Source organism: Strix uralensis, chromosome 14, assembly GCF_047716275.1.
Source record: "Strix uralensis isolate ZFMK-TIS-50842 chromosome 14, bStrUra1, whole genome shotgun sequence".
Taxonomy (NCBI): Eukaryota; Metazoa; Chordata; class Aves; order Strigiformes; family Strigidae; genus Strix; species Strix uralensis.
The window spans coordinates 21813249-21825382 of NC_133985.1; the positions used below are offsets into that span (position 1 = coordinate 21813249).

General features: G+C 38.1%; 1 protein-coding gene across 10 annotated transcripts in view; it reads right to left on the reverse strand.

Moving 5' to 3' along the window:
- RAPGEF6 (Rap guanine nucleotide exchange factor 6) overlaps positions 1 to 12134 on the reverse strand; it is a 133408-nt gene that overhangs the window by 32162 nt on the left and 89112 nt on the right. For 7 of the 10 annotated variants that reach the window (XM_074883249.1, XM_074883244.1, XM_074883242.1 and 4 more), the window contains 11 exons: positions 11940 to 12123; positions 10970 to 11106; positions 9857 to 10015; positions 9175 to 9327; positions 8505 to 8669; positions 7060 to 7167; positions 6504 to 6707; positions 5698 to 5806; positions 3452 to 3695; positions 2966 to 3123; positions 1889 to 1903 (listed from right to left, as the gene is read on the reverse strand). In XM_074883249.1, the coding sequence (XP_074739350.1) occupies positions 1889 to 1903; positions 2966 to 3123; positions 3452 to 3695; positions 5698 to 5806; positions 6504 to 6707; positions 7060 to 7167; positions 8505 to 8669; positions 9175 to 9327; positions 9857 to 10015; positions 10970 to 11106; positions 11940 to 12123 (1636 nt within the window). The remainder of the gene's footprint in view (positions 1 to 1888; positions 1904 to 2965; positions 3124 to 3451; positions 3696 to 5697; positions 5807 to 6503; positions 6708 to 7059; positions 7168 to 8504; positions 8670 to 9174; positions 9328 to 9856; positions 10016 to 10969; positions 11107 to 11939; positions 12124 to 12134) is intronic. The other 3 variants (XM_074883252.1, XM_074883243.1, XM_074883245.1) reach the window with 1 other exon arrangement.

The window sequence follows — 12134 nt, forward strand, 5'->3', positions numbered from 1 at the left end:
GAAAAGCCACGAGGTCATTTACTGTCTCATTTGATAGCCAGAAAACAAAAAAAAAAACCCAACTAGCAAGAAAAAAAGCCATCCTGGCCTTGATAAATATTCATTAAAACATTCAGTCTTTTCCTTCAACTTCAAAAGGAAAAGAGGACTCCTCTCTGCATTTCCACAACTCAATTACTTTATCATCCCCTGTCCACAGTCAAATACAAGACATCTAGATATATTACTAAGCTGCACACTGTCCTTCTCAGCATGTCTCAAAAACGTTGGCAGCATCATTTCTCCTTTGGCTCTTTTGTCTTTGCGAGACCCAGAATCAAGCTGCATGCCCGGGGGTGTGCTGTGTGCCCCCTCCCGGGGACGGGAAACCATGGAGGGCGTGGGGGCGGGCTGCGGGCAGGGGGACGGGAGGAGGAAAGGAGATTTGGTTGCTCCCATAACTAGCTGCAAACTTTTACACTCCCTCTCTCACCCTGAAGCAAACTAAGCTGCTGCCAGCAGTTAATTCTTTGGCTAGTGTACTTATTTATAGCACATTTTATGTATTATAAATGCATTAGAGAACAGTTTTATCTGAGGCAGCCTGCAGCAGGAAATAAATATCTAAAGAAATACATTTAATCTACAGCTTGATGATTGGAAATAATTCGCACCATTAATTATTACAGAAGGCTTGATTTTCAAAATAAAACTGATTGCAAAAAAATGTCAAGAGTCAGAGTGCACACTAATTTAAAATTCAGGAAAGCCCAGTTTTTCCCCTCTCTAAACTCTGAAGACTAAAACCTCCCGAGTTTTCTGCAGACCTGAGAAGGTGGGAGGCTCTCGCTGAGCCCTCAGCCACCTCCTCAGAGCCTGCAGCAATTCACAACCCCATGGGAGGCAGATGTAGTACCATTAACTCCTGCATCAGAGATTCCCAGCCAGGGAAGTGAAGGGCTGCTACTACAGCAACAGACTCCGAACCAGCCCTTCACTTCTCTCACTGCTATCTGACTAATTCTACTAACAGTTTCATTATTATGACTACCACATTAGCAGAATAGTCTCATTAAGAGTAGGGGACTAGTTGAATTTGAAAAGCTTCATGCATACATGAATGGGAGCAATAAAAGAAGTTAATATTATGTACTTATTTCAGAGTGAAAGTGGTGAAAATGACACATTGAATAGTTTGGGAAATGCCTGCACTCAAAAATCATAATAAATCAATAGAAGAGGCAAACCTCTATACTTTGGTATCAACATACCTATGAATCAGAACGTACTCAAGGTTTAAAACCAAAAACTGAAATGTAATTTGGGGGGAAAAAAGAAAAAAAAAAATCACCATGCAACCAAAGTTTAGTGTAACTTGTGACAGGTGAGGGAAACTTGTACTACGAGCACACGTCTGTCTTCATGGTCTTTGCTTTTAAGCAAATAAATATTAGTAACAATTATTTGCTTATGCATTATTCAGCATGTGTTGATAACACAAAACACATTTCAAGTTTGCATGCACATAATTTTAGTCATACAGTGTCCAACAGAAGAACAAACTAAATCTCAAACTACATTATCATCTAAAACTTCAGTTTCTAGAAAAGGGATGTAAGCAACTTCATTCCTTCAAAGGAAGGTCACAAAGAAGCAAAGTAACCTGCCAAAGGTCATCCAGCGTGTCGGGGGCAGAAAAGGGAATAAAAGGTCTCAGCCTCAGTACAGCTCTGTGTCCATACAGAGAACCTATGGATTTGGTTTATTTAAGGGAATATTGCAGGGCACAGGACTATCTAATGCCCTAACAGTAATAACTGTGTCAATGCAACATATGAAAGTGTTAAGTTTAACAGGCAAGCCATGCAAGTATTAAGGTCTACAGGATGCTAGACATCAGGATACTTACAGTAAAACCCAACAGCTGCGGGCAGGAAAAAAAGAAAAGAACTGTGTCAACACCAAATCAAGAGTTAGATGTTTACAAAACTTATCAAGTGTATGTAGTACACTGTCAGAAATATTTTGGTTTACTCTGCCATTCAAAAATGACAGTATATTTATTACAGTAAATTTTAAGTGAAGGTAAGAAGGACTAGTTATCCACATTTCATATTACACAGTAACTTGTATAATATTAAACAAAAATTCTTAGGGAACGTGTGTAGCTCTCATGCAGACAGCAAGAACCTGGATTTGCAGCAAAAAGGGAACTTTTTTGCTATGGATATTTATGCATTTGATAGGATATATCTGTGTACATCCCTTTTAAAGGGGAAATCTGCAAGTTTACATAAACATAAGTCATAGCCAGAAGGCACTTTACAGAATATATAATTATGCACAGAACTTACACTTGAAATAAGGAAACATAATTCTGATTTGACATGTTTACAGGCAGCTGCATATAACAACAAATGCCTCCTGCAGCCACCCCATAAACTCTATTCCTACAGTAACAGCAATGAAAGCTTAGACTACACATCTTAAAGCATTTTTCAGTTATTGAGACATACTGTTGAACATGCATAATGCTTGTAAAACATTAAACATTAATATCACTATGTTGGTACCATGGCAGTCCTATTCTATCAACAATACTGCTTAGAATATAAATTCAAAGATGGTGGATGGAGAAGTCAAATCACCAGGAGTACTGGGAAGAGATGATGGAAGAGAAAACTGTGGGCAAGGACAACTTGCTTCCACCAGAGCTCTGGTAAACTCCAGTAAATCAAAGACTCTCAGAGGTGTTAAAATGGCTTGTTTTTGCATAGAAATGTAAGTGTCACATTACAAAAAAGCAGGCAAGAGAGGTTCAGGCAGTTTGGATTTTCAGCAAATCTCCAGTGTGGACCTGTGAGGGCCACAAGACAAACAGGTAATGGCACGCGGCACGCCTGATGCTGATAAAAGATGTCATTTTCCCCCTGAACCAGCTGCCTTGTAATCATCTTGTACACGAGGCTAATGCTGCTGGTTTTACCTGAAGGATTAGAGAAATCCAGAATGCTAGTGGTAGGCTGCAACAGGTCAGGGCTACTGGAGGAGAGCGTTCCCGGAATAGGCATGATGGCCAGGCTGTGTCTGCACTGCCGAGTCCCAACAATGCTGTCGTCCTGCGACTGGCTCACGCTACCGTCACTGCAAAACAATTCTGGTTCAGTCATGGGCACTAAGCTCCTTATATTCACCTTGGGATGAATGAAACTAAGAAAAATAACGGCACTTGGATGTTTTAATTACACGTTGTAGACAGGCTTTCAAAACAAGGACAGAGGAAAAGCATATTTGAAAGCGTTCACTGGGAGAGAAGAGGTATTTTGGCCTCGTTCTGCATTCATAGGTCAGATTTGCTGCATTTTTTTAAAAACATAATCAACATGGACATAATGACTGAAAATACTAAGCAACTAAAATATCACAACTTAAAAAGGAACAACTACTTTTTGACCAGAAGAGTGTGACAAACCTGAACAGTTTTGGAGGCAAGATGCTGAATCGGGTCTTGTCTAAAATTTTCCTGATTCTGTTTCTCCCACCAGATACAGTGTTTGCTTTTAGTTTCTTGTTTCCTTTTTCACGGGGAAACATCTGTTCCATATCTCCAGGCATATCTGGGATGGAATAACGGTTGTTTTTCTTTTCTGCAATTTTTGGAATATGTGGAATTCCATTCTTCTCTTGTCCTATCCTGCAGAGCAGCTCCTTAAACACTGTAAGAGCAGATACAATTATTGTGATTTACCTTTGCACGCTCAAAACTTCACAGTGAATTCTTATTTCCCCTCAAACCTTTTGATTCCCATATCCCTGTAGAAAAAGTGAACCAAAGAGTTACAAACCAGGCAGTATATTGCATTTTAATTTTGATTCTAAGGGTGTGGGTCTTTTCCCACTTAAGTTTTGCTTTTGATTTCCTTGGCAGAAAGAGCAACTCCTAAATGTTCAATAAAAATAATCAAAGATTCTACATCGCAGAGTTCTCCTAACTACTTTTGAAATTAGAACATACCACAGAAAATTTAACAGACCTAGTCTACCATTACCAGATAGAAAATAAGGAAATCCTGCGTTCACAGCAATCAGCTCTATGTATTTATTGACTTTTTTGTCTGCATCTTTTAGGAAATGGAGTGCAGATGCTTTCTCAAGAATAACTGCAAGATAGACTGATATTTTCCAAAACTGCCTTTATTTGCTTTTAGTAATACTACTGAACAGAAGCTGCATAAAATTTCCTATTGCAGTTATCAAAGTAAGTGAGTCTACCACCAACACTGACATTCCCAAAGATATAATTCCATGGAAAAGATAGTGTTTATGTTCTTTGGGTTTCTTCCCACATAAAAAAAGGTAAAAACAAATTGCTGGAATTGGTTTATCAATACAAACTGGTTTTTAAAGATCTTTTCGAAATATTTTTAATTTTTTTTAAATCACTCAAGTCAGAAATTCAGTATTTTCTATCGAAAATATGGCAATACTGGGAGAAGGCAGAACACTACAGAGCAAATTACTCAGAGTGTCCCTATGAGCAAGGCAACCAGGACTTTCTGTGTAGAAAGTCCCAGTCAAATTGCGTATTTCTATGATGTAAAAAAATTTAAGGCTACAAGCCTTCTCAGTATAGACTCAAAGATAAGAATGGGAACCACTCATTGTCAGCATCACTTAGCACTCAATTAAAAAGACAGGATAATAAGTATCACTGTTGAAAAAAAAGCTTCAAGACATGAATTCATTAAAATTTATTAGAGAAATCACCTTGAAATTATATCAGCAAGCAGGAAGAGATTAGAATCCACTCGTAAATGTATGTTGCTTACATTTATAATACAAATGAACAATCTATCACTGTCTCAGTTACAGTTACGCTTTATTTTATGTCATTTCACATGAGTCTGCACCACCAGTTACTGTGGTTGCTTTATGCTTTTTTGGAATGATGCTAATAAGCAACTGCTAGGATCTTGAAACTTTTTACCTGCACAGTGATAAACAGAAAATAATAATCGAAAAGAAAATCAGTAGTGAACAAGAGCAGGTAACTGGGGGAAGAAAATAAGAAAAGGAAACCATCAGAAGGTCTCAGATACAACTACAGAGGAAGGAGCTATCTTGTGCACAGTCTCGTTCTTTCTGTAGCTATGGTTATTCTGTTGCCTGAACGGGATTATGGAAAAAGAACAGATGGTTCGACTGAGATTTTAAAGAGGTATTTATGTGTTTATATTCACATTGACAATTAAAAGCCAACATTTATATGTCATACTGCTTTTTATATTCCCTCTTCAATTTTAGATATAAAGGCAATTTATCCTATCGTTCTTACAGCCATTATAAAAAGTTTTACGAAAGCGCAGTTTTACATTTTTGCTGTTTCTTGGCAAAAACATTTTGGCCCAGATCCCTTGGCTCTCTTTCAGCCATATCGCATGAAGGGACACTAAAGCCGCTTAAGCAGTCACTTGAGGATTTCTCAGGGAGTAAAGAGCTGGCTATGCTGGCTTTGTGCCGCTCAACGTGCAGCCCCTGGCACCCAAGAACTTATCCGAGCAAATGGAGGCGCAACGAGGAGACTTCTGCACAACTTTTCACTCCTAGAGCACGTTGGAAAAAAAAAAAAGGTGGAATCTGATTGCACTTCTGAAGCCAGAAAGACTGCAGCTTTTCTTCTCATACACAAAAATACATCATATATAAAAGTCTACTCACCAAAAATGTTTGTTTTTACAGTAATGGAGAGATGAGTGTTGTTCCTTAAGATCTCCAGAGCTTTTACAAAAGTAATGTTCTCAAAATTCTGCCCATTTACTTCCATTATCTTTAAGAAGAAATAAAAATTGGATTATTCAGAGAACAACTGTTTGACAGACTTACAAATACAAAGGTGATAATACAGGCCCCAGTAAGAACTTTCCAGAAGTCTTTACAGCAGCTGTAGAATGAAAACATTCCTAGTAAAATAACCATTTTCATCATGTCAGTTAAATGATATCCTGTAAACAAGCCAGGACCTCCATTTCTACCTGACAAATGCTTTAAACAAATTTAGCTTCTGTGATGACATGACATTGTTGCAATTAGGAACTGCACCCAAATCAGAAATGGTGGCTCATGAACCGCAGAACTGGTGTTACATCAAATACCAGATCTTCACCTGGTGTGAGCTGTCATCGTTCCACCAGCCTCAGTGAACCGGGGTCATTCACACAGGTGGGAATCAACCCAACAAAACAACCTGATGGCTTCAACCTAACCATATCTCTGAGCAGAAAGCTTCCTAAAGTATCCACAACTTGGTTTCTTTTACCATTATGTTTTTGAAACATTTAAATGTTAAATATTTTGAAAACTACTTAATAGAAACCCATTTAACACGTGTAAACTGAAGCTGAACTGTGGCATTCACAAGGGAACACTAGCCAGTTGTTTGCTTTCACTAAACAGCATTGGCTTTTTGTTGAGAACACCACAGTTGGTTGAACCAGAATATTTTAAATGAACTTTATTCTTTTTACCTGATCACCACGCTTAAGTCCAGCTTCTGCTGCTTTACTGCCCATTTCCACAGTCTCTACAAAAATACCAAAACCCTTGTCGCTTCCTCCAAGGAGGCTGAAAAATAGTGGTGAATCTCTAGAAGGTTTTTGCAGGGTAATTTGTCTCCATTTTGCTTTGGCAGCACAGGCAATATTCAGCAATCTGAGATGTCCTTTCATTTTCTGTAACACAGAAGACACAAAATGGAGCACAATCTTTCTTTTACCAGAAATGGAAAAACAGTTGTGAAAAGCACCCCAAGTGCCAGAAAAAGGACTTTTGATGCCATGTAGCCGGATCTTGCCAAATAAACCTCATCCTCTTCTGCAGTAATGCAAAAACACATAAATGAGTGTGATGTGTACTACTTTATAAGGCCTTTATATGTAAATATGTATTTAAGAACAAATATATCCATGTTAAAAGCCATCTATTAACTGCTAGACTTACAGTCTACAATGTGTTAGTCACTGGTAAGACGCTGGAAAATGTGTAATATTAGAAAGTATGACAGTCATTCTTTTCTGCTCCTACCGTATCTTCCAAGTTCTTTTCAAATTCTTCCAGAAATCGAGTCATAGCAGGATCTCCTTCAAAGTCATTAAAATGATTGTTCACCCACAGTAAGACCACTCTTGTAACCTGTGGGGGGGGAAAAAAAAAAGCGTATATATACAAGGTAGCTATGATTCTTCTCCTATAAGCTTTAATCTATAAGCAAAGAATACAAGGACAAGGCAGAATAACATATGTCAGATTACTGCATCTGCCTACAAACAGAAGCAGAAGACATTTACACTTGAAATCATCTTCTCTTTTCCTTTATTTGTGGAAAAAAATGAAAAATTAAAAAACCAAACATTTTTATACGTAATTGGCTACATCACCCGGTAGCTACTGGTGCACAAATCCATCTTCAGTTAACTCTTCCTTATGCCTTTTATAACACTCAGCTTTTTGAACACCCTAACGATCTCCTTAAAGTTCTAGGAAGTACGTTGTGATAACAAAAAACTTTAAGAACTTTTAGTTAAATCTTCAGTTTGCTTTTGCACATGCTACAGAGTTACTACCATTCATGACAAAGTCAGCCTGACAACTATTTTATCCATCCATGTTATGAAAAAAGGTTAGTCTGCAGCAGTTTCTCTTCTAAAAATAAACAATTCTCTCTTTTATTCGCGGAGACAGTTCTGTTTTACTTTCCTTTTCTTAAAAAAAGAGTAGTTGCCAAAATGAACAGCATGGAAAAAGGTAAGAGAAGTTGTAACCACAGAAAAAGACCCCAGACAATTTCCTATGCAAAAAAAATATACAAGGTTTTGATAGTCTGTCAGGTTTCCTTCAGCTCAAAGCTAGAACACATAAAACCGCTGGCTAAGAATTTTACTGCCATAATTTTCAACAAATGGGACATGAATACAAATTCCAGACTATGAACATTTTTCATGTGTATGTACACAGAGTTACACACAGAGTTGAACCTGGTTCAATTTATGGAAGCATTTTTATCAGCTGCACCTGTCTTGACCAGTTTATTTTAAGTACAAAGTTCGTAATAAGCAGCTCAAACAAAATGTGCTCAATACACCAAAAGCTCTACAGTAGAAAATTAAGGAAGACAAGCACAATCCTGTTGTGAAAAGAAAGATGGTATGTTCCAGAGATCAAAACCACAATTTCTCTGAATTTCTGGTGAAAAAGGATTTCAGAGATTGGCATGTGCATCTTTAAATTAAATAGAAAACAGTATTTATCATTCTGCAGAAGAGAAGCTGTATCACACCTAATTTAGGATAGCATGCTATATGCATCAACACGCTAGAGAATCCCTTTCTTGATACTAGTGAAGAATACTTTGCTTTAGAACTGTTCATATGGAATAGTTGGAGCATAATCCTAGTTTATCAGTAATACAAAAAAGAATCAATTTGGAGACACTTTCACCAGAAATACTAGTCTCTTAGATGCAAACCAACCTTATCCCTGAGGCTGTCCACTGTGAACCATTCCAAGAGTTTATTTCCAACTTCCAGAGGGCTTGTTAGAAACGTTCTGTACGTTAGAAGGAAATCTTCGATGTAGGTTGGATCCACAATAGAATGTTCTTCTATTAAGTGCATGATGAGTCGCTCGGGTGTTGCCTTAAAAATTAAATGCAAAAAATAACTTATCTCTCAGCACTACCTCTGTCTAGAGAGTATCTTAACATAAAACCATGTGAACAGCATCATTCCTTTCTGGATTTCAGTTATGGCAAACTCAAGAGAAAACACACTAATGTGTTGAACTCAAATCTTCATGCGTCTCTCAGCCCAAACGTTTTGCATAGGTAATAGCTGGCTAAAACAAAGAGCAACTTCCCTTGATTTTATTTTTAATAAAACAGTTTAAGTTCCTCTTCCAGATTACAAAAAGCAGGTCAATACATAAAGATGCATAAAGGGTGCTCCCGATACAAACTCAATATATGTGCTGAAGAGGGAGATGGAAGTAAATTTGTAAATAATAGAAGTTCCTCCCAATCAATTTTTTTTGAGCCAGGACAGACAAAACTGAGTATGTGTTCCAGACTCAAACTGAACTTCTATTTATTTACTAATAAATAAAGGTTTAATAGACTAATAGAAAGCATAGAAAGAAATTCACCTTGATAACTATGTGTCCTTTTCTGGTTCCACTGCGATCCAGCTCTCTGTGCTCCTTTACCATAACAATTTCTCCTTCTTCCTCCACTTTATGAGTGTTTTTTTCCACGTGGTTCAGAATCCTCCAGTAGTCTTGCTGGGCTATGCATACAAACTGCCCCCAAACAAGATGGGATTGTTAATAAATACCCAAAACATGAAAGTATCGCCATCTCTGGGCTGCTTCAACACAGTCACAAGAGCACAGTGTTTGATACCAACCCCACTCTGTTTTGTCCAATTACATGAGAGAGCAAGTTAGAAATAGGAGACAAAGAGAACTGGTCACCTTCTCACATCTCCCAAAGGTTGTTTGAATGGGTTAAACATATAGAGGACAAAGCCTGTAAGAAGTGGAAATGGGTACTTTCTATTTATCTGGTTTTACTGGCATGTCAGTCACATACCCAGCATGACTGGGGTGGACTAAGGTTACATTTCAGCACAAAGCAGAAGTTCCTGTCGCTCACACCACAGCAGTGTGAAATAGATCTCAGCTACTACAGCATCAGTAGAGCCCCTGACCCACAAAATACCAAGCTCCTTTTTTCTGCTCCTGGAATAAAGATCATGCCTTAAGATGAAAGTAGTCTGTTTGCTTTTATTAGATGCTTAGAGGTAGTTGTATAGAATTGTAATCTTACCTGACAATCATCTACTTTGGTTCTGACCACTCCATTCATGTACTGTTTGTCCAGAGAGGGAGTAATCCCAAAACTATTTCCCATACAGAGACTCTCACTCTTCCCATCAGGATAGCTGATTTCCACTGTGCCGTTTAAAATAACGTACCAAGAATCGAGCTAGAAGAAGTAAAATCAAATTTTAAAAGTGAAGATAATTCAACAACTTTTATAAGCTGTTCCAATGCTCTTATCTCAGAAAAGCTTATTCTTGCAGTCTCCGGTTTGTTGTCACCACAGTTTTGAAACATTTAATTCACCAAAAACGTGCACTGTAAGGCAAGCAATAAAGATGACTGAAAATAAGAATGCTTTTCAGCATTTTTCATTCATTTCAGAACTAATTCAGTAGGGAGGAATGCTGATGAATAGATTGCTTTTTTAATCAGCGGGTTAATTGCTACAATATATTTATACCATTTAGTGAGAATGAACACCCTTCCCCTGGGTACCCATTTGGTCACCACCAGAGTCGAGAGGCTACCTGGACCTCTTGGAGGAATGACCTGCTATGGCCATTCCAGACATCTCGATCCAAGGACAGATTTCAAGACAGCTATTCAGAGCACCTATGATGGGAGCCTGCCCACTGATTAATTTGAACATCTGTCTCCTCCCACTGAATATTTATGGAAACTGCTCCTAATTTAGACATTTGTAATACCTACATTGTTGGGCAAGGATACCCCTCCGTGTCAGTATTTAAAAAGCCTACAGTATAACAGTTTTACCAGTGGAAATGATGAATTCTTCTATGCCACAAATAATCTTTGAAATAAACTCCTCGAGATGTTAGCTCTTACCTGGTAACAACATCCTGAATGCTGGTTTATGTCTATACTTGGCTAAGTTGAAGTCTCAAACAAGGCAGTAATGCACAGACTGAATCTCCTAAAGGGATGGGCTAAGGTTTGGGGATTTTGGATATGGGTCACGGTGAGAGAAGAATTCTCTAACTTTCAGGTGTGGAAGAGGTGTGGAGATGGGAAACAGGTTTTCCAGGCCTTCACCCCCAGACACCCTTGCTAACCCAGCGCCTACAGAACTCCAATTGTGTTGTAAGCAGTAACTTACTTCTTGGCCGTCTTCAAGTATGATGGCTCCTGCTTGCTCTACTACTTCAAATATCATCACTGAGCAAAGTTCTCTTCTCACAGACATTGTCATGTTTGCAAAGGCAGGGAGTTGATGCATAAATTCCAATAATTGCTCTGTTAGACAAAGGAAACATCGGTATGAAGACTGCAAGGCCCAGGGGTTCCTTAGACACCTTACCTTCCACAGATATATTACATCTCAGTTAAATTCATGGAAAAATTGCTCAGTGGTGTTACAATCCCCATTAGAGCCTGTGGCTAAATGAGCCCCTTATGCATTTTGTCATCACCAACCAGAGCTCGGCTCAACAGGCCTGATCGTGTTCTGACTGACTTACAGCAGCAGTCTGGCTAGAGCGTAAAAGCACTTCAGCTTCAAACATTTAGAAAAATTAAAAATACCCTTACAGTACAGTAATTACAAGCTTGATAGGAACATGAAACGATTTTCCAAGTGTTTAGAGAAGTCATCTGAAGTACAGCATAATGCAAATTTTACTATTAAACTAATGCCAATTTCCAGTTAAATACTGCAGTAAATTATTTTCATCTTAAATGTTTTCCGGTTTACAATTCCGTAAACCTATACTGCAGTAATGGCATATTGCCTTTGACATTTAATAACTAATTCAACAGTTTCAGGCAGTCAAAATTGCCTTGCTACCTATCCCTCCCTTGCAACACATACAATGACTTAAGCATCTCAAAGACTGGGTTTTTTTAACTACTTAAGCTTCTCAGAACAAATACTCTCCCAGATAGTAAGAGAAGAAATCATTCAATTAACAGTATCACTAGAGCAAAGCGATCTCTGGAAGGCATCATTCATAATTATGAGGATATACATTTCATATTAACTCATTAAACAGTTTTCAGATATGCTTCTCTCACGGATGTTATATAATATAGTTTTACATAAAGTTGTTGTTTGTTTTTTTTTTCCTCACCAATATCATCATCAGTTTTATCTGCAGGCTCTTTCTCAAGGCACTCTCGTACAACATCTCGGCCTAAAAGTGGATCTGAAGTTCTGTCAATATCTTCATCCTCCTCCTCTTCTTCATCTTCAGAGTCTACAGGTGCTTCTGGAAGACCTGTTAAATCAACGTCTCCCATCTCACTTTCTGTAGCCTACAAAGAAA